This window comes from Acinonyx jubatus, chromosome A1, assembly GCF_027475565.1.
Source record: "Acinonyx jubatus isolate Ajub_Pintada_27869175 chromosome A1, VMU_Ajub_asm_v1.0, whole genome shotgun sequence".
Lineage (NCBI taxonomy): Eukaryota > Metazoa > Chordata > Mammalia > Carnivora > Felidae > Acinonyx > Acinonyx jubatus.
In genome coordinates, this window is record NC_069380.1 from 10,327,805 (window position 1) to 10,350,155 (window position 22,351).

The 22,351-nt window shown below is 41.1% G+C and overlaps 1 protein-coding gene across 2 annotated transcripts in view; it reads left to right on the forward strand.

Annotated features, from left to right (window-relative positions):
• The window catches only part of B3GLCT (beta 3-glucosyltransferase), a 112,291-nt gene extending 96,392 nt beyond the window's left edge, over window positions 1-15,899 (forward strand). The window contains exons 14-15 of one of the 2 annotated variants that reach the window (XM_027064639.2): window positions 3,710-3,914; window positions 15,407-15,899. In XM_027064639.2, the coding sequence (XP_026920440.2) occupies window positions 3,710-3,914; window positions 15,407-15,574 (373 nt within the window). In that variant the 3' untranslated portion in view covers window positions 15,575-15,899. The remainder of the gene's footprint in view (window positions 1-3,709; window positions 3,915-15,406) is intronic. The other variant, XM_053214030.1, reaches the window with a different exon arrangement.
• Window positions 15,900-22,351: the final 6,452 nt, after the last annotated feature.

Genomic DNA, 22,351 nt, shown 5'->3' on the forward strand with positions numbered 1-22,351 from the left:
CTGTGAAAACCCTTGCCTTCAACTGTCTCTGTTAAGCCCCACAAAGCAGAGCTGAATCAGGAGTGTGGACTCCAGTGATTGGTGTGGAGGTATTGTGTATTTGCAAAATGAGACCTTTGCCCTCTTTGAATCCAAGTGTCTGGTTTTCACTTTGTTGCTTACTCCTTGAACATTCAGGTATCTGGAGACAGTTTATTCAATAACCAACCATTTTCTTTTCTGAAATACCTACCTCTGTTTGGGTAGGAAGCTGTGATCAGGATGTCACCATTCTCTTTGGCAGCCATACTGGAAAGGGGCTGAGGGCCAATGTTACCCAGAGATAGCCCTGACCCGTCCGTCTGCTAGAAGAGCAGGAGGGGCGGGCACATTTCTGATGCACTTTATCTTCTGTATGTGCTCTTGATTTGCGCGCACGGCCTTCTGCAAGCCCTTGCCTCCCATTTCAGTTTTCCTTATGCTTAAAATTAGTATGCTCTATGTGAAAAGAAATCACATCTCTTAAATATTTAAAAGTTGGAGGATAGAGCAGATATACCATGATATGTTTGGTAGTTTTCCATTTTGGGGGGCAACTTCTTTTTGAAATAACCCATCAGCATGCTAATAAACAAGTGTAATTAAGGACTCATGTGTACTTAGTTTATGTGGCTAATTAATGTAAGACTGTTCTGTGTGAGTAGGGAAAAATAGAAAAAAAAAAATACTAATGCCGAATTTTCAGAGAGTAGGCCAGGAGAAAAGAGTGGGCTTCCCTTTGCTTTCTCGTTCTACTAGATGCTGGCAAAAGAAAAAAATAAAGTGTTTTGACTTAAATTGGGTTTAAGATAAACACGATTATAGCTAGGATTGGGATACAAGTACAGTTGGCTTTTAAACAACATGGATTTGAATTGGGCATGTTCACTTGTATGTGATTTTTTTCCCCAATACAGGACAGTGCTATAAATGTATTTTCTCTTCCTTATGATTTTTTTTTCTTAATGTTTTATTTATTTTTGAGACAGAGAGAGACCGAGCATGAGCAGGGGAGGGGCACAGAGAGAGAGGGAGACACAGAATCTGAAGCAGGCTCCAGGCTCTGAGCTGTCAGCACAGAGCCCGACGTGGGGCTCGAACTCACGAACCGTGAGATTGTGACCTGAGCCGAAGTCAGAGGCCCAACCAACTGAGCCACCCAGGCACCCCGTTATGATTTTCTTAATGACATTTTCTTTTTCATAGCTTACTTTGTTGTAAGAAAACAATGTATAATACATATAACATACACTGTGTTTATTGTTCATGTTATCAGGAAGGCTTCTGGTCAACACTAGGCTATTAGTAGGTAACTTTTGGGGGGAGTCAAAAGTTATCATCAGAGTTTAACCTGGACATGGGACTGGCCCCCAAACACTGCATTGTTCAAAGTCAAGTGCAGTTTACTTAGGAAATTCCCTTTGACATAGCATCAGATAGATGTTTTAAGGAAGTGTTTGTTTATAGCTGATGCATGTTCCCCCACATAGACCCTTTTCCTGGGGTCAGGTAGGTGAGTGGGAGATTGACTCAGCATGTAGATGCTACCCTAGTCACTGGGGGGCACTGGACTCTGAGAGAAAGAGGACTTCTGGTGAGTTTTTATATGTACAGTTTTCCTTTTGGTACAGTTCACAAGAACTGTGTTTCTTCTTCTTTTTGTTTCTTAAGTTTATTTATTTTGAGAGAAAGAGAGCAGGGAAGGGGCAGAAAGGGAGGGAACTAGAGAGAATCCCAAGCAGGCTCTGCACTGTCAGCACAGAGCCCCATGTGGGGCTCCGACTCACAAACTTGTGCGATCGTAACCCGGGCTGAAATCAAGAGTCTGACGCTTACCTGACTGAGCCCCAGAACTGCGTTTCTTCTTCTTTTTAAATGTTTAATCATTTTTGAGAGGGAGAGACAGAGCATGAGCAGGGGAGGGGCAGAGAGAGAGAGAGAGACAGACACAGAATCCGAAGCAGGTTCCAGGCTCTGTAGCTGTCAGCACAGAGCCTGACGTGGGGCTCAAACTCACAAACCATGAGATCATGACCTGAGCCCTAGTTGGACATTTAACCGACTGAGCCCCACAGGCGCCCCCAGAACTGTTTCTTCTAGTTGTGTAGTCCGATTTCCTTGTATCGTCTTCATTAAAGAGCTGCTTTTTCCTCTTGTCTGGTCTTGTCTCATCGTGCCTTCTGGCCTCTTCGCCGGGGCAGAGAGAATGTCCTGTGTGCCGTTGCATTGCCAGCACATGGTCACTGGTGTTAAGCTACATTGGACTGAGCCCAGCTGAGTTTCGCATCAGGGATTGTATTCAAGGTCTTTGTCCTGTTTTCCTTCCTACTAGACTGGTCCACAGAGCTCCCTCCTCCCTGGGAAAAAGGTCTTTGTAAAGGCAGCTTCGTTCCCACTTGTTTGACGCGTCCGATTTTGCTGAATGCTTAACTGTGTGCGACGCCCTGTATTTGGGCTCTGGGAATATATGGATAAGTTTGAGACAGTTTTGCCTTCAAGGAAGTCATTGCCTATTGGGAATGAATTTGTGAACCATATTAGCCCCTTCAGCCCTATCAGCTATTGGATTATTCATCATATGAGAAGATTCATTACTACTGTAGGACCAGGTGGTCCTATATTTGGGGACCAATCTATATTTTAAAAAGAGGAGGATTTATTGCAGGAACTTGTTACAGATGTGCTGGAAAGGGCTGGAAAGGGCTGGAGGGAGAAAACAGAGCAGGTGCCCTTACCTAGAGCTTGGTAACTACAGAAAGCTGCTACTGCCCCAAAGGCTAGAAGAACAAAGCAAAGGCCGTGTTCTGGAGCCTGTTCTTGAGGGGTGCTGTGGCCGGTCCTGCTGTTGGGTCATGACACTACATCTGAGCCAGTCCCGGGCCTGGCCCCCCGCTGTTGCTGTGGGACCACAATCACCACTCTGCTGCCCTGGGCCTGCTCTGCTGGAGCCTGTATGTAGCTGCCCACCAACACCTGCGTCTGTCACAGGGTTGGCCGGAGCCAGAAGCAGATGCCCCCGGCTCCCCCACACCCCCTTAGGATTGTGCCCCTCATTGTCAGGTTGGAGCCGGGTCTTAGATGGCAAGGGAAACTGGAAAATGTTGTTTTACAGTTTCTAGCCTTACGCAGCATCTGAGGAGGGCACAGAAAGGCAGGACTGGGCATGAGTTCCACTGGAAAGCACCCAACGTACCAGGTCAAGTAGCATCCTAGCACTATTTGGGGCAAATCTCTCTCTCTCTCTCTCTCTCTCTCTCTCTCTCTCTCTCTTTCTCAAAATCACCTTAAGGATGCTTCTGCAGACTTGGAATCACTTGGACAATGCATGGTTGTTCCAGGTAGATTTGATATTATTGTCAGTCAGCACCTGTACGAGTAAGGTGCTTGGGCCCATCTACTTGCTGGGAATGTTGGTGGATTTTGTTACTGATCTCACTGAGAGTGTTCCAACTAAAGAACTACTCTAATTTCCAATGGCATATTAAGAAAAAACCATTGTATAGTGTTCGTTTTCAAGAAATCTATGAAGACATACAGTTGCCTGTTAGATAGGTAAACACCTCTTCAAAGTAAAATTTCCTTTTGTAGAAAGCACCAAACATTTCCCCCCGAACAACTATTAGATATAAAACACTGCTGAGGTCTGTGTCTTTTTAAGAGTGTGGCCTCTCAACCATATTTCTTTATTTAGATTAATGGTCTCCAGGAGCTGCTCTAACCCCTTTCTCTGTCTGCTCTGGCTTCCCACTAGAATGGTCTTCAGCAGAGAAGCAATCAGGAGACTTCTCGCCAGTAAGTGTCGCTGCTACAGCAATGATGCCCCCGATGATATGGTCCTGGGAATGTGCTTTAGTGGGTTGGGAATCCCTGTGACACACAGCCCTCTCTTCCATCAGGTGAGAACAACATTTTTATTTCTACCTCAGAGGGAGAGAGGGGGATTGTCTTCTCACTTAAGGATCCTACTTCATTCCCTTCCTATATTCTTTTGGAGACAGTCTTAAGAACTGTGGATGGGCTCCGGATCTCTTTGTCCAGAGGGCTGATGCTGTTCCATCTACAGCTTTCTGGAAAACAGAAAGCTCTGGAAAACAGACTGGTGTTTGACCAGTGTCCTTGAATATAGAACGAGGGAAAAGCTACTCTTTTTTCCCCCTCTGTTTTTGAGTTAAAACATTGGTGGCATTTAAAATTATTAAATGCTATCTAGAAATACGCACGAACGACCTAATATTTCTGCTGTGTGTATGCCACCAAGTGAATGTAAATCTGTCCTGTCCTCAGGTTTTACGCTGTCCACCGGCTGCTTTTTTATTGGGCTTTCTCGTTTCATTGCTATTAAGCTGAGTGGCTAAACTCTGTTACACTTCAGCATAGTATCTCAATAAGCATACATACTGGGGGTATATATTTTTGTTGTCTGCGACGATGTTTGCCAAGGATAGTTGGTGCTGTAGTGGCTTCACCATACTGCAATTTGGGTTGGGAGAAGGGAATCTGCATTATGTTTGGTAGTTTTTTTGTTTTTTGGTTTTTGTTTTTTTCAGGAATCAGGTCAGCGAATGTTCTGATGGTATAATAATACAAATGTTGTCATGTTTAGTAACCAGGAGCAAATGCTATCATACCAATTTAGAAAATTGAACATGACAGAAATAGCACTATAGGAAATAACTTGAACAAGGCAAAGAAAATGTTTGCATTATCAAGAAAGGCAGAATCCATTTTGGCATCCTTGAGGACCGCAACGGAGAATAGAAGTAGACCTTTCATAATAAGAAATGTATGCGAAATCTCTTTCTTGGTACCAGTCAGTACTTCTCCATCTTTTAAAACCTTGAGAGCCCTTACCCATTTTAAGCCTATGTGTTGTGTTATGGGGTGACTTAGAGAAGCAAATTATTTTCTCTTGCTCTTTCTCTCACCCCGTGTCATAGTGTTTCACTTCTAGAAAAGGAAGGGTAATTAAAACTGTTGGTTTAAGGGGAATAATTTGTCACCGTTAATAGGACAGTCTTGGGTTTTTATAGCACCAAGGGAAGAATATGCTAGTAAAGAAAATGATAAAGAGAAAAGAAAGAAGGAAAATAATCCTTAAGCAAAAAATCCTTTGAAGATAGTTAAAAATAAAAAAAAAATTGTCATTTCCCAGACTTTAGGACTCTTGATTTCTCTAATCCACATAATAAATGGTAAATCTTTCCAAAATTGTAAAATATGCTTAAAGCCTATCCTCCCCAACAGATACCACTATATCTTCTAATTCTTAAGCCTCTTTTAGAGAGTTTGCTATGATTTGGAAATTATTTCACGTTTATAATGCTTGAATACTGATCCAAACAGTGCATTGGTTCATACTGAGAAACACATATGAGGCACAGAGATAAAAACCTAAGATTCCTGATGAGTTAGAGATAAAGTGGGCTTTAGGAAAATAGTCTCAGAGACAAAGTAGCCTGGGCCACTCTCCTTCTCTTTTTAGTCAGTTTATTGTGAAATCATAGGCTTAGAAGGGGGCTTCAAGGAATATGTAGTATACCCTTTTATTAAAAACAAAGGGTCTAGAGCATATGGTTTTCTGTTCTTCTAAGATTATATGCCACCAATGGGTATGTCAGCATGCAGTGGCCAGCCAGTGAAACCTCTGCGCAAAATTGTCAAAATACTCATTTCAGGACTCTGGAAATCAAACAAACAAAAGCAGTGGGAAGCATTCATTCCTGAAAAATTGTGATGGTTTCAGTAAGACCAATGGAATATGAGGCCTTCTGAGGCCTTTCTGCCTGAAGACCCCTCAGCCTCCACCTCCCCATGCACCCCACCTTGGTTGGAGAGAGCAAGAACAGTTTGACCAGTATGGGCCTAGCTGGAAAAAAACAGCAGCTTTGCTGTCAGAGGCGGTGGACTTGGTTTGGGGAGGGAGAGATATTAAAGGTTAGAGCAAAATCAACAGAAAAACAGCAGAAAAAATTAGTTATATTGGAAAGATCGGCTGATTTGGTAAACCTTTAGCTAGGTTGCCCAAGAGAAAAAGAAGACAGAGATTACCAAAAGGAATTAAAGAGGGGACATCATTACAAGCCCTACCAAAATTGTGCCAACAAGTTAGACAATTTGAGTGAAAGGGGAGAAATTTCTAGAATCACACTCATTAGCCAAACTGGCTTAAAAAGAAACAGAGAAAGTATTTGAACCTACATACATTGATGGAATTAAAGGAGTGAGAATACTTTCTGATTCATTTTATGAAGCCAATATTAACCTAGTATGTCAAAGATGCATATTGTTATCCTTCGAGCAAGCACTTAGAAGATCATTCCAAAAATAAACAAAGGGATTAAAATGGTATATCACAAAAAGAAACAGCAAGCCAATATTACTCTGGAGCACAGATAGAAAAATCCTTAACAAAATATTAGCAAACTGAATCTGGCAATATATTAATGGGATTATATGCCATGGCCCGGTGGGATTTACCACAGGAATGCAAGCTTGGTTTACCATCCAAAATCAATTATTTTTACCTACCATATGAATATAATAATGAATAAAAGCCACATGATCCTCTGATTAGACACCGAAAAATATTTGACAAAATCTAACACCCCTTCATGATTAAATACATTGCAATCCAAGCCTATCTCAAAAAAACAAGAAAAATCCCGAATACAAAATCTAACAGCACACCTAAAGGAAATAGAAGTAGAACAGCAAAGACATCCCAAACCCAGCAGAAGAAGAGAAATAATAAAGGTCAGAGCAGAAATAAACAATATAGAATCTAAAAAAACTATAGAGCAGATCAATGAAACCAAGAGTTGGTTTTTTGAAAAAATAAACAAAATTGATAAACCTCTAGCCAGGCTTCTCAAAAAGAAAAAGGAGATGACCCAAATAGATAAAATCATGAATGAAAATGGAATTATTACAACGAATCCCTCATAAATACAAGCAATTATTAGGGAATACTATGAAAAACTATATGTCAAGAAACTGGACAACCTGGAAGAAATGGACAAATTCCTAAGCACCCACACACTTCCAAACCTCAAACAGGAAGAAATAGAAAATTTGAACAGACCCATACCCAGCGAAGAAATTGAATCGGTTATCAAAAATCTCCCAACAAATAAGAGTCCAGGACCAGATGGCTTCCCTGGGGAATTCTACCAGACATTTAAATCAGAGATAATACCTATCCTTCTCAAGCTGTTCCAAAAAATAGAAAGGGAAGGAAAACTTCCAGACTCATTCTATGAAGCCAGCATTACTTTGATTCCCAAACCAGACAGAGACCCAGCAAAGAAAGAGAACTACAGGCCAATATCCCTGATGACTATGGATGCAAAAATTCTCAACAAGATACTAGCAAATCGAATTCAACAGCATGTAAAAAGAATTATTCACCATGATCAAGTGGGATTCATTCCTGGGCTGCAGGGCTGGTTCAATATTCATAAATCGATCAATGTGATACATCACATTAATAAAAGAAAAGATAACGACCATATGATCCTGTCAATCGATGCCGAAAAAGCATTTGACAAAATTCAGCATACTTTCTTAAGAAAAACCCTCGAGAAAGTCGGGATAGAAGGAATGTACTTAAACATCATAAAAGCCATTTATGAAAAGCCCACAGCTAATATCATCCTCAATGGGGAAAAACTGAGAGCTTTCCCCCTGAGGTCAGGAACACTACAGGGGTGTCCACTCTCACCGCTGTTGTTTAACATAGTGTTGGAAGTGCCAGCATCAGCAATCAGACAACAAAAGGCAATCAAAGGCATCCAAATTGGCAAAGATGAAGTCAAGCTTTCACTTTTTGCAGATGACATGATATGATACATGGAAAACCCGATAGACTCCACCAAAAGTCTGCTAGAACTGATACATGAATTCAGCAAAGTCGCAGGATACAAAATTAATGTACACAAATCAGCTGCATTCTTATACACTAAGAATGAAGCAACAGAAAGACAAATAAAGAGACTGATCCCATTCACAATTGCACCAAGAATCATGAAATACCTAGGAATAAACCTAACCAAAGATGTACAAAATCTGAGATGCTGAGAACTATAGGAAACTTACAAAGGAAACTGAAGAAGATACAAAGAGATGGAAAAACATTCCATGCTCATGGATTGGAAGAATAAATATTGTCAAAATGTCAATAATACCCAAAGCAATCTACACATTCAATGCAATCCCAATCAAAATTGCAGCAGCATTCTTCTCGAAGCTAGAACAAGCAATCCTAAAATTTGTATGGAACCACAAAAGACCCCAAATAGCCAAAGTAATATTGAAGAAGAAGACCAAAGCAGGAGGCATCACAATCCCAGGCTGTAGCCTCTACTACAAAGCTGTAATCGTCAAGACAGAATGGTATTGGCACAAAAAACAGACACATAGACCAATGGAATAGAATAGAGACTCCAGAACTGGACCCACAAAAGTATGGCCAACTAATCTTTGACAAAGCAGGAAAGAATATCCAATGGAAAAAAGACAGTCTCCTTAACAAATGTTGCTGAGAGAACTGGACAGCAACATGCAGAAGAATAAAACTAGACCACTTTCTTACGCCATTCACAAAAATAAACTCAAAATGGATGAAGGACCTTAATGTGAGACAGGAAAGCATCAAAACCCTAGAGGAGAAAGCAGGAAAAAACCTCTCTGACCTCAGCCGCAGCAATTTCTTACTTGACACATCTCCAAGGGCAAGGGAATTAAAAGCAAAAATGAACTATTGGGACCTCATGAAGATAAAAAGCCTCCCCACTGCAAAGGAAACAATCAACAAAACTAAAAGGCAACCAACGGAATGGGAAAAGATATTTGCAGATGACATATCGGACAAAGGGCTAGTATCCAAAATCTATAAAGAACTCACCAAAATCCACACCCAAAAAACAAATAATCCAGTGAAGAAATGGGCAGAAGACATGAATAGACACTTTTCCAAAGAAGACATCCAGATGGCCAACAGGCACATGAAAAGATGCTCAACGTCACTCCTCATCAGGGAAATACAAATCAAAACCACACAGATATCACCTCACGCCAGTCAGAGTGGCCAAAATGAACAAATCAGGAGACTATAGATGCTGGAGAGGATGTGGAAAAACGGGAACCCTTTTGCACTGTTGGTGGGAATGCAAATTGGTGCAGCCACTCTGGAAAACAGTGTGGAGGTTCCTCAAAAAATTAAAAATAGATCTACCCTATGACCCAATAATAACACTGCTAGGAATTGACCCACGGGATACAGGAGTGCTGATGCATAGGGGCACTTGTACCCCAATGTTTATAGCAGCACTCTCAACAATAGCCAAATTATGGAAAGAGCCTAAATGTCCATCAACTAACGAATGGATAAAGAAATTGTGGTTTATATACACAATGGAATACTACTTGGCAATGAGAAGAATGAAATCTGGCCATTTGCAGTAACGTGGATGGAACTGGAGAGTGTTATGCTAAGTGAAATAAGTCATACAGAGAAAGACAGATACCGTATGTTTTCACTCTTATGTGGATCCTGAGAAACTTAAGAGAAGACCATGGCGGAGGGGAAAGGGAAAAAAAAAGTTAGAGAGGGAGGGAGGCAAACCAGAAGAGACTCTTAAAAACTGAGAATAGACTGAGGGTTGATGGGGGGTGGGAGGGAGGGGAGGGTGGGTGATGGGTATTGAGGAGGGCACCTGTTGGGATGAGCACTGGGTGTTGTACGGAAACCAATTTGATAATAAATTTCATATTACAAAAATAGAAAAGTGAAAAACAGAAGAGAAAGCCTCTCTCAACAAAATAGAAGAGAAAGCCTCAATCTGATAAAGTGAATCTATAACGTACCAAAACTGGGAACAAGGCAGGGATGTCTGTCTCACCGCTTTTATTCAGCACTATACTCAGAGGTTCTAACCAGTGCAATAAGGTGCAAAATATACATGTAAGGATACAAATTGGAAGGGAGGAAGTAAAACTGTCTGTATCCATAGACCATATGATCTTGTATGTGGAAAATCCTCCCTATCCACCTGTCCACCAAAGGTGGCGGTGGAGGGCGGAGGCGGGACCAAACTTCTAGAACCAATAGATGAGTTTAGCAACGTTGCAGGCTACGAGGCCAATGTACAAAAGCAATTGTACCGTTTTGGCAACAAAAAATCCAAAAATGAAGAAAACAATGCCATTCACAATAACATCCAAATGAATAAAAATACTCAGGCATAAACCTTCGAGGAAGTTACATTGTGTACTGTACAACAAAATTCTGAGAAAAATTAAGATCTAGTTAAGCGAAGAGACAGAGACCATATTTATGGATTGGAAGACTCAATACCACTATGATGGCAATTTACTCTGCTGATGTTTTAATACTTAAAATAGATTTTATTATTTCACCTAACTTAAAATTAACTTATTCTGAATGCCTAAATGAAGCGTTCTGGATCAGAGAGAGATTTTTAGATTAAACAAGTCACAGTATGGGGCGCCTGGGTGGCTCAGTCGGTTGAGCGTCCGACTTCCGCTCAGGTCATGATCTCACAGTTCCTGGGTTTGAGCCCCGCGTCGGGCTCTGTGCTGACAGCTCGGAGCCTGGAGCCTGTTTCGGATTCTGTGTCTCCTATCTCTCTCTGCCCCTCCCCTGTTCATGCTCTGTCTCTGTCTCAAAAATAAAAAATAAACAGTAAAAAAAATTTAAAAAAAAGAGATAAGGGAAGTTTTACTTTCCTTTGGGATCAGAGCAATTGACTAGACAAATGGACTGTGAGATGTTTCTTGGGGGTTAATAAGGGTTTTTTTTACAGGAGCACAGAAATTCAGGGAAATTTTATTGCCCCACATTTCCCAAATTCATCTATAAATTCAGTGTGATCCATATCAAAATCATAGCAGTCTTCTTTTGTAAAAAATTGACAAGCTGATCCTAAAATGTGTATGCAAATACAGAACAATTCTTGAGATCAAAATTGGAGAATTTACCCTTCAACGATTTCATAACTCACTATAAAGCTATGATAATCAACATAAGGTACAAGTAGTATAAATATTTTATATATAATTATATATAATATATATAAATATCAATGAAACATATATATGTATATATATATAAAATATATCAAAGAACAGGATAGAGATTCTAGAAATAAACCCTCTCATTTATGGTAAACTAATTTTTCACAAAGATGCCAAGGCACTTCAGTGGGGACGTGGAACCAGTCGTGCTGGACCAATTACATATTTCCACCCACGAAAAATGAACTTGGAACTTTCCCTCATACCTCACGCAAAAATTAACTCAAAATGTACCATAGTACAAAATATAAGAGCTAAAACTGTAAACTGCTGGGAAAAAACGTAGGGGTAATTCTTTGTGACCCTAATTTAGGCAAGGATATATGGCATCGAAAGCAGGCTCCACAGAAGGAAAAATTCATAAATTGGACTTTATGAAACTTAAAAAAAAAAACCTTTGCTCTTTAAAAGATATCATGAAGAGAAAGAAAAAAAATCATAACTGAGAGAAATGTTTCTAAATTACGTATCTGGTAAAGGACTTGAATCCAGAATTATATAATCATCTTTTGCAAGTCAACAAGAAAATAAACTACTGAGTTTAAGATGGGCCAGTGATTGAACAGACATTTCACTAACGAAGATACATGAATGGCTAATAAGCACGTGGAAAGATGCTCAACCTTGTTAGTCATGAGGGAAATGCAGACTAAAATCACATCGCCTAGAATGGCCCTAAGCCGAACGACAGACTCTTCCCGGTGTTGGTGGGGCTGTGGAAAAGCTGGACCTCTACTGGGAATATAAAATACACTCATTTTGGAAACGTTTTGGTGGTCTTTAAAAAGTTAAACATATATGTGGTAGACAATTTTTGACATAGTCTCACTGGTCCCCTCCTGCTGGCATTCATACGCCGTGTATTCCCCTCTCTGGCGTGTGGGCCCATTGGGTATGGAAAAGGTGATGGGGGGTCTCTTCTGTAATTCAGTTACAAGGGATTGTGACCTCCAACTTTCTTGTAGACTCTCCCTACTTCCTTCTTGGCTTGCAAGTTTTGTTGAAGCAAGCTGCAGGGGGCTGGGCGTGGCAGTGAGGCCCTCAGGTCACTAGTCCAGAAGGAACTGAACGTTACTAGTAACCCCAGAGTGAGCTTGGAAGTGGATCTTCTTCTAGTCGAGGCTTCTGATGAGATCGTAGAGTCTGGGCTGACATCCTGATTACACTCTTGTGACAGACCGTGAAGCAGAGGTCCCAGCTAAGCTGTGCCCAGACTCCTGACCCATGAAAGCTGCGTGATAATCACTGTGTGTTGTTTGTGTGGTATATCCACTCAATGTAATATTGCTCACAATAAAAGTAATGAACTATGATACATGCAGCAGTGCTAAGTGAAGGAAGCCAGCCACAAAACATTCGTGGTATATGATTCCACTGATAAGAAATTTCTAGAAAAGGCAGTACTATAAAGAAAAAGCAAATCAGTGGTTTCTTGCGGCTGCCAGTAGGGGTGAGGATTGACTTAAAATGAATGCCAGGGAATTTGGGAGAATGATTGTAGCCTTCTAAAACTGGATTTGTGGTTGCCTAAATATGGACGTTTACTAAAAATTTTCAAGCTACTGTTACTGTGTGTGAATTGTATGATATGTAAATCATATGTCAATATAGCCATAAAAATGTGTTTGAAGAAATACAATTTTAATCTCCATTTATTGGTGTTCAGTGTGCTCTAATATTTACAGATTAAATTTTGATTTCACCCCAAGTTTGTCCTTCTCATGCAGTTTAAGCCCTCTCTCTCCCTGTGCACAGCTTCCCATCATGCTCCACGTCTGTTCCTAAGGCCTCCTCCCACACTCCTGGCCCTGACTGTTTGGTACTTCCTTTTGGCATTTTGAGCAACGAGATGTGATTCTTAGAGTCCGTCTAGACTTCTCGGTGTTACAGATGCCTCTTTTCACTTTTCTAGTTTTGTTTTGTTGTTTTTCATAACTGCATTTTCGAGAAATGATTAGCCCATTCTAATAACTTTGTAAGCCAGCCCTTCACTCGTATCCATGGCCCCTAAGATACAAATGCAATCACTTCTGAAATCTGCATGAATACAGGGAAAGATATTATGGATTAATTTTTTTCCTATGAGATGCATTTGTGTCTCTAACAGTTCATTTTTAAATGTGAAAAACGAGCCAAGAGTTGTTTCCACTGTTTTTCTTTCTTTCTTCTGGGACCATCAACAACTGTGGAGTTATCTGAGAATTGAACTGAGAGTATGTTTTTCCTGAGTTTTCTTCCACGCCAGTAAACTCTCAGAAGGCCTTGCAAGTAAACATCATATATGAATCCCCTCAGCTAATATTCAAAACTTTCTCACCTCTGTTAGACTTTATTCCAGTATGTATATTTGTCTTTGTTTTCCCTCTTCCTTTAAAATTTCCTTCTTAGATTTTTAACCCCATGAGCACTTAGAATTTTTAAAGCACAATCAATGGCTGGTATGGAAGTTCTCCCCCTACATTATTTTGGTTTTTTTTTTTAACGTTTATTTATTTTTGAGACAGAGAGAGACAGAGCATGAACGGGGGAGGGGCAGATAGAGAGGGAGACACAGAATCGGAAACAGGCTCCACGCTCTGAGTCATCAGCCCAGAGCCCGACGCGGGGCTCGAACTCACGGACCGCGAGATCGTGACCTGAGCTGAAGTCGGACGCTCAACCGACTTAGCCACCCAGGTGCCCCTCCCCCTTCACATTATTTTGAAGGCTTCTTTGCAGATACTATTGTTTGAACCCTCATGTGAGTGGAATATTTGTGCCATTCCTGAATAAAGCCTCCCAAGGAGGCCAGGGCAGTAAAGGCACTGTTGATGTGCCCAGCCTGTGGCACAACGGAATGAGGACCAGCCGCACTGCCCTGGGAGGACGCTGGACTAGGATCTGAGCCGGGGACCTGCTCTCACCCCCGTTCCATTCCTGGCTTGTCAAGTTACCCTAAGAAAGTTACAATCTCTGTGAGCTCTGTTTTCTCATCTATAAATTGGTGACAAATCCCTGATCATCTCACAAGGTTGTCTCAAGGGTTGAATGAGTGAGATAAAATTTAATGAGGGTATTCTGTAAACCATTTAAGAGAGTTTACTTAAGTATTCATATCAGGCATTTTAAGCAGAATATAATAAAATTTTAGCCTAGAGAAGACTTGTTTTTAAAATGTATCTTAGGGGCACCTCTGGGTGGCTTACTTGGTTGAGTATCTGACTTTGGCTCAGGTCATGATCTCACAGTCCGTGAGCTGGAGCCCAGCATGAGACTCTCTGCTGTGAGTGCAGAGCCTGCTTCAGATCCTCTGCCCCCACCGCCCCGCCCCCCCCGCAGCCTCTACCCCACCCCTCTTGCTGTGCTCTCTCAAAAATAAAAAAATGAAACATTTTAAAAGTGTATCCTATCTGGGTTTAATAAAGCCAAGACTGTTTCAGTATTGATAACCCAGTGAGTGACTGTATAACACAGATGGGCGATATAAATCTGTAAATAAGCCTTGAGAGCAGGTGGATACTTTGTTTAGAGTAAACGAAATAGTATCTGGTTTCAGTTTCCTTCCATAGCTGCTAGGTTACTTCAATCTCAGTCATTCTAGGCTATGTCTGATTCTGCTTAAACATCATTTTGTTAAGTTCTAGAGGATATTGTAACGATGACAATGCAAAAAGTTTTTTTGGCTCTCTTGCAAACTGTTTCCAGTTATTCAATGTGTCTCTTCACATTTCTGCAGTCAGACGAGACATCTAGATAGGAAGAGAGCATTGAGATACTTTATCCTTCTCCCTGATTCCCTGATGAGCTCCACATTTTCCTACTCTGAGAGACTTACGCCTAATTACACATCAGGTCAGTGGACAGGCCAGGGGAACCCTGAGAACTCTTCACCCTGCCCTACCACACACACACACACACACACACACACACACACCACATATGGCCAGAATTTCTTTCGAGAGGCCTGGGAAATAGCAGTTTTTCTGCCTTTTTTTGCACGTTATAATAGTGACTTAAATGACTTACCAAGGAAAGCTTTTTATATTTATCATGGTTGAGGGATCTCCTAGAGGTCTGTGGAACACAGAAGCAAAAAGTGGTGCATTTGGAATATTTAAGTAATCGGAGATACAAAAGCAGGGAGCCTGGAGTCAGAGGGAGGGTGGTGGAAAAGATTTTCTTGCTTGCTTTTAGATTCTCATAGCCAATATCAAATATTGAAGAAAAGCAGTCACTTCATGAATTCAAATGCTATTCTGAAGCAAAAGTGTTTTCGGTGCTAAGAGAGCATAAACCTCTGTTCCTCTTCTCGCAGGCCCGGCCCGTGGATTATCCTAGGGACTACCTTTCTCACCAAATTCCCATATCTTTTCATAAACACTGGAACATCGATCCGGTAAAGGTATATTTCACGTGGTTGGCACCCGGTGAGGAAGACAAAGCCAGGCAGGAGACACAGAAAGGCTTTAAGGAAGAGTTGTAAAGCGTGCTGGCCTATGAGCACAGTTTGGTTACGAGACCGGAGTGGAGGCTGGTGTCGTCCTGCAAGCTCTGACCACATTGCTTCCATGTGCCACATGGCATTGGGAGACTCTGACTTTAGGTGGAAATTATGTATATGGTATTTTTTGAAGGGGGGGGGGAGAAACAGAGTCGTAGGGGAAACAGATTTTTTTTTTTTCTGGGAAAAATCACTTGCTTTTTGCATTATGCGGTTATTGTAATATACAGTGATTACTGTGTATTTTTCAAGCTGTGATACAGCAGCTTTATTACTGTCACAGAAAAATAAATGGTACCAGAAGTCTTCTTCCTGTTTTCTCTCTTCATTATAAAGTGTCAGATGGGCATGAGACTGGCAAGACATGACTGTATATATATACACACACCCACTCTACAGTGTATATATATATATATATATAGAATATATATATTCTAGTGTATATATATATATATATATATATATAGAAGAGGCAACATCCGTTGACATGGGTATTACCATGATGTGAACTTTTTAACCATATTATTAATGATGAAAATTATTTTCTGGTTATTCAGTAGGAATAATGCTGTATTAAATATTCATCAAACATCATAAAAGTCGAGATACGAAGTCCCCCGTAGTCTATAATCAGGGTTGTTATGTTTTATCTGTTTTTCTGTTGGTGCCTCATAAAAAGAGAATAAGAAGTCTTCTGCTAGAGCTTTCTATTTCTTTCTTTTGAGGTTCATCTCTGTTCTATTTCTCCCTGAAGCCCTATCTTTATGACCTACTTGTAACACAAAAGTATGCTGGATTCTGCCAGAAAATAGTGTTCTCAGTATTTAAAAACAATGTTGTCGGGCTTTATTCAAGTCTGTGAGTTCTGTGGAAGTCTCAGGAAGTGAATTAAATTAATTTGTACCTGATGTTTTACTCTTATTTTTCTTTGAATGTTACTTAACGACTCTCTCCTGGCTCATAATAGACCCCCCAATGTACCGTGAAACCCTAGTGGAAAGGCAGCATGGTGATTTAGTAATTTCCCTGGGTTCTTACAAAATGAGATTTGAATATAGTATTTTGAAACAGCTCTAGTTTTCAAATCATATCTTTAGTATCTAGTAATTTAACACATTCATTATTAATTTGTAAAAAGTACTCTGTATGTTAACATTTTAATTATGTAATTCAGTTTTTCTGAGGGCGTTTGCATAAAATTTGATTTTGATATGTCTTAAACTAATTTCGGTCTAGTAAAATACTTTCCTCTTTTTTAAAAAAAAAAATTGCTATTCATTAACTTTGCTTGTAAGGCTTTTTATGGCCAAGCACAGGGTTTTAAAGCCATACCACTAAAAGTACCCATGTGTGTTTTTTAACAATACATTTTCTTGTAGCTTGGCTTGGACTCATTTCCAAAATGATGCAATAGTATTTTTTACTGGTTTCCAAATTAGCAAAAACCAGAACTGGTGTGTTTTCAGTGGTGACCGAATGCATTAGATTCATTTTTGTGAAAGTGGATGTGGTGGCCTGTCCAAGGACTGGATTGGGGACGAGCAGATGTTTGAGAAGCACCCCAAGGGTCTATAGATCCTGTCAGACTGGTGGTGACATCAGCATCGTTGTCAGAGCTGGGATGGCTGTCCTTGCTATCGTCACAGTCACCTTCCTGTTATCTGTGATCAGTACCCCCCCGGGGAGCCTGGCTGCCTGACCCAGTGGAAAAGAGGCTTTGGTTCTTCCTGCTCTGGCCTCCCAATTGTCATACTCCCAATATGGCACATTCATTTGACAGGATTGAACAGGCGTCTGTACATGAAGATCCACGTCAAGCTTTCAGTGCCTTCTACTGATGCCAGAGTACCTCCTCTGGTACTTGTTGGTGTTTCATTGATTGTGTTTACTTTTTGGAACTATGTCAGCCTAACCACAAATAAAAGATGTTTGCCTCAGTTACTCATTTCTCCAGTGTATCTATTAGTCCGACCTAAAGTGGGAGGGGTAAGGGGAGAAAGAATTAATGAAGCCCGGGGAAAAAGTTGGTGGCTCAGAAAACACAGTTCTCAGGGAGCAAAGTTAATAAAAAGCTATCCTTGTAAGAGAAAGCCATCAGATATTGAAGATCTATTTATACAAAGTCTATGAAACCATTTTCTATCTTCTATAACAAATGGAGATGTTATTTTGGGACGGATTCCCATACAGTTCCTACCTTAAGAAACACATTTTGAATCTGAACTTCCCAGGACAGATACAGTCCTATTCACATCTCTTCTGCCTTTTTCATAGGAATTCACTTCCAGATAGTTCTTTTCATCCTAGGGATGCCAACATCAAGGGATAACTAGAATGCTATTTTTGCTATTAAGTCACTTCTGATAGAACTAAAGCAAGTTGTCTCTGTAGAATTTTTATATCTTACAGCTAAACCAGAAATTCAGGTGCAAACACACCCTTTATGGAATGGGAACACAGAACCATAGCACAAAGTGATAACATGCACAGGTATATACGTGTCAGTACTCTCTCAGTTTCCTGGTTACCGAATACCTTTAGTGTGTCCACATCCGTATCCACTAATTGTGTACTTTCCCTCAGAAATTGGTAATACAAGAACGCTAGAAGAATCTTTAGAATGTTTCTGTTGTCTTTCGTTCATCAGCTGTAATTTCTATGGACAAAAATGAATCGATTCATTCAGCAGATGTTTATTAAACACCTACTACGTGCCAGATGTTCCAGGATGCCCCTTATCTGTCCTACTCATCACTCTGTCCCCGGGATCTTTGAATGCCTGGCACATTGTTTTATGTTCCCAAGCATTATATAAACTTGTCACCTGTAAAATGTGTCTTCGTCCTGTCTGTGCAAAGTGAAGGCTTTGTATCTCATGCTGTCTCACAGCACATGCTTTCCCCTAAAAGGCACTTTCCTAGTGGGAGTAGAGGTGGGTGCAAGGAGAATCAACCTGAAGCAGTAAACGAAGAAATGAGATGATTTCTAATAATGACAAATGTTTAAAGGCACTAAGAACAGGATACCGTGATAGATCGAGGGGCTACTTTGAATGGGAGTGATCAGAGAGGGCCTGATGAGAAGGCGATGTTTGAGCAAACATCCAAATGACTAGGAGAGGTCAGGAATGCAAGGGGTATTCATAAGGTATTCTAGGCAGAGGGAACAGAAAATGTGAAGGCTCTAAGGTGGGAGCAAGTTTGTCATGTCTAAAAAAAGAAAGCAAGCCTGCGTGACTGTCGCTTGGCTGTCATCATTGTTATTAGACATCCAGATGACGTCCGATAAATAGTTGATGTTAGTGAGTCTGAAACTCAACAGAGGAGTCAGGACTGGAGATTCCAGTGCTCATCAGCATGTGAAAAGTTTTGAAAAACACAAGACTATACAGAATCATCTAGGGAGAGAATGTAGGAAGAGAAGAGAGCAGGGTCACCCTGAGCAGGACAGTCAATAAGGTGGGAGGGACGCCAATGACGTGTCATGGAGGCCAAGTAAAGAGCATTTCAAGAAGCAGGTGTCACATCCAAGAGGCCCATTAGGAGAGGATGGAGACGTCTGTGGGATTCAACAGCATAGACGTGACCTTGATGAGACCACTTCCAGTGAATGCTGCAGCACGGGGGAAGATACAGAGATTGCAGAGAGCAATTATGAACAATTTTTTTTTTTTGGCCTACAGTTAATTCTTTTTATGAGTTAAAGACAAGGGGAAGTAGCTTAAGGTTGGGGGGACATGGAGACTAGGGAGTTTGCATTTTAAGAGAAGAAGATTCCAGGGAATGTCCACGTGTGATGAGAATGGTCACATGGACAGTGAGATTAGTAAGATGACTGCATTGGAAGTTCTGGGGAAGCAGGATGGAATCCGGAGCTCCGTGGGAGGGTCTAATTTGACAGGAGGATCTGCTGTCACACGGGAGCGAAGGGTAGGCACAGGGAAAGAGTTTTCGATTTGCTGACATGAAAACGTGAGTGCTTGAATCTGACCACTTCCGTTCGGTGGGAGGCAGTAACCTGCTGAGAGCGTTTGACTTTTTGCATATGTTTGTTCTCTGGGAGAACGGTGGTGTGAACAACAGCAACCTGCCAACCACCTCGCCAAGCGCAAGTCTGCTTGGCGCTCTTCTGTTTCACACATCGACTTATTTCATCCTTACAACATCTCTTTGAAGTGAGTGCTGCTGTTTCCCCCAGCTTACACTTGGGGTAACCGAGGCACAGAGAGATTAAGTGACCCTCTCAAAGTCACACGGCTAGTAAGTGGCGCAGCTGGGCGTTGAGCCCAGACGTTTTGGTTCCAGAGCCTAGTCATTGAATACCTGAGCTCTTTCACCTCTACCAAGAAGAGCATGGAAGACCAGCACAGATAAAGATGACCAAGAACCCCAGAGTTAGTCATAAGTATCCCCTATACCAGAGAGATTAAAGGCAAATATGCTTATGTATCAGATAAATTATAGAAGCAATCTATGTTGGGAGGGTAAAGATGAAGAAGCCGGCTACGTGAGAATGAATTTCAAGTTCTTGTACCAGCACTTTGGACAGCAATCCGTCTGGTAAGGGCGAGGTACTCGTGCACCATGACTCAGTTCTACTCTGAGGCATATACCCTAGTAAACCTCTTACACCCGTGTACCAAGAAGCATGTACAACAACGTTCATAGCAGCACACACAGTTCAGGAGAGCCTGGAGCTGGAGGCAGTCTACATACCTGTCGCTTAAAGAATTAACAAGTGCTAGTATATCTTTATAATATCACATTATGCAGCAGTCAGTATGAATGGACTACAGCTGCACGAAGCATCTTGATGTTAAGCAAATAGAAAAAGTCACAGAACAAAACTTATAGGAGGATTTTCTTTGTACAATTTAAAACCATGCAAAATAAAAAGCAAACACAGAGCTACACCCACATCTAAAAAAATAAAGAAGAAGAGAATGACCGACACTGAATTCAACAGAGTAACTACCTCCGCGGGAAAGTAAGGGGGTGATGCTCTCAGATGCACGGGGGACTCAAAGGTAATGTCAATTTCTGTTTCCTAAACTGGTTGGTGGGTACATGGGTGTTTCTTTCATAAGTAGTCTTTATGCCTGATGCATCATAAAATACATATATTACAAATACTCCCCGTCTAACATTTCATTTTGATGTAATTAATGCTAAACTTAATTAAAAACCCAAAAACGTCTTGTTGAGCACCTAATGTGTATTACTTTCCTATGGCTGCTGCAACAATTTATCACAAACGGGGTGCCTTAACAAAACTGTATTACCCTGCCTGTGGAATTTGGGGAGTCCAGCAGCCTTCTTTCATTGTGTCCTGCTTCTGTCCCTTGGGGTCAAACAGGCATCATTTCTGCTTGTGTAATCTAAAAATTCTGAGCCTCCGCTGTATATCAAGGGGACTCATGCCGTTGGACAAGATGCTCCTCCATAGATCCTTCCTGATGATCTCATCTCTACCCCTGGTTTCTGCTCCAGGGTTGAGAGGATCCACGGATCATACACTTAATATCTTCAAGGGACCCTTTGTGCGAGAGAATACTCTGACCTTTCCATCGTTCCATGGCACTAGCCAAAGACGATTCTGGCTACACCCTTGGTTTTCTCTTCATGGCTTTCTTTCCTCAGAGTCAATCTCCTAATTTGGGCATCCTTTACAGTTTGGATTGGATAAAAATCTCCCAAATGCATCAAGTCCAGTTTTGGTTTTGCTTAGCAGTTTTCCTGTCAATTTCTCTTTCCTCTCAAATGTTATTACAAGTTACAAGAAGAAACCAGGTTGCATATTCAATACTTTGCTTGGAAATTTCAGCCCAATATCCAAGTTCATTGCTTACTAAGTTCTGCTTTCCATGTAACTAAACTACAGGACATAATTCAGCCAGACTTTCTGCCATTACAGATCAAGGATCTTCTTTCCTTCCGTTTCCAAAAATATTTTCTTCATTTCCTTCGGAGTCCTCACCAGCGGGGCCTTTAAAGCTCAGGTTTCTGCCAACATTATGTTTACAGTAACGTATTCTCTAACATGACATAGTCTTTCTCTCCCACGCTCCTTACTTTCTCCTGAGTCCTCACCAGCAGCACCTTTAACATCCATTTCTACCAACAGACTGTTTTAAGATAATGTAAGCTTTTTCTATCTTGCGTGTCAAAATTCTTCCAGCTTCTATCCATTACCCAGTCCAAAGCCATTTCCACATTTTTGGCTATGTATTCCAGCAGCATCTCACTTCCCAGGACCAAAATGTGTACTTGTGGTTGCTGTAATAAATGACCACAAACTCGGTGGCATAAAACAACTGAAATTTATACACTTACGGTCCTGGAGGCCAGAAAGCTGAACTCAATATCGTTGGGTGAAAATCAAGGTGCTGGCAGGACAATGCTTCCTCCAGAGGGGAGCAATCCATTTTTTGCCTCTTCCAGCTTTTGCTGGCTGCTGTATTCCTTGGTTTGTGACCACACCACTCCAATTTCTGCCTCTTTGGTCACACTGACTTCTCTTCTGCCTGTAGGTCAAATATCCATGTCTCTGCCTCCCTCTCATAAGGGTACATGTGATTGCATCGAGAGCCCACCTACATACTTCAAGATAATCTCCCCATGATTTGTCACATCTGCAAAATCCCATTCTTGCCATATCAGGTAACATTCACAGGTTCCAGGAATTAGGACATGGATATCTTTTGGAAGGAGAGCATCATTCAGGCTACTGCAGGGTGCTACCATTCACCGATACGCGATC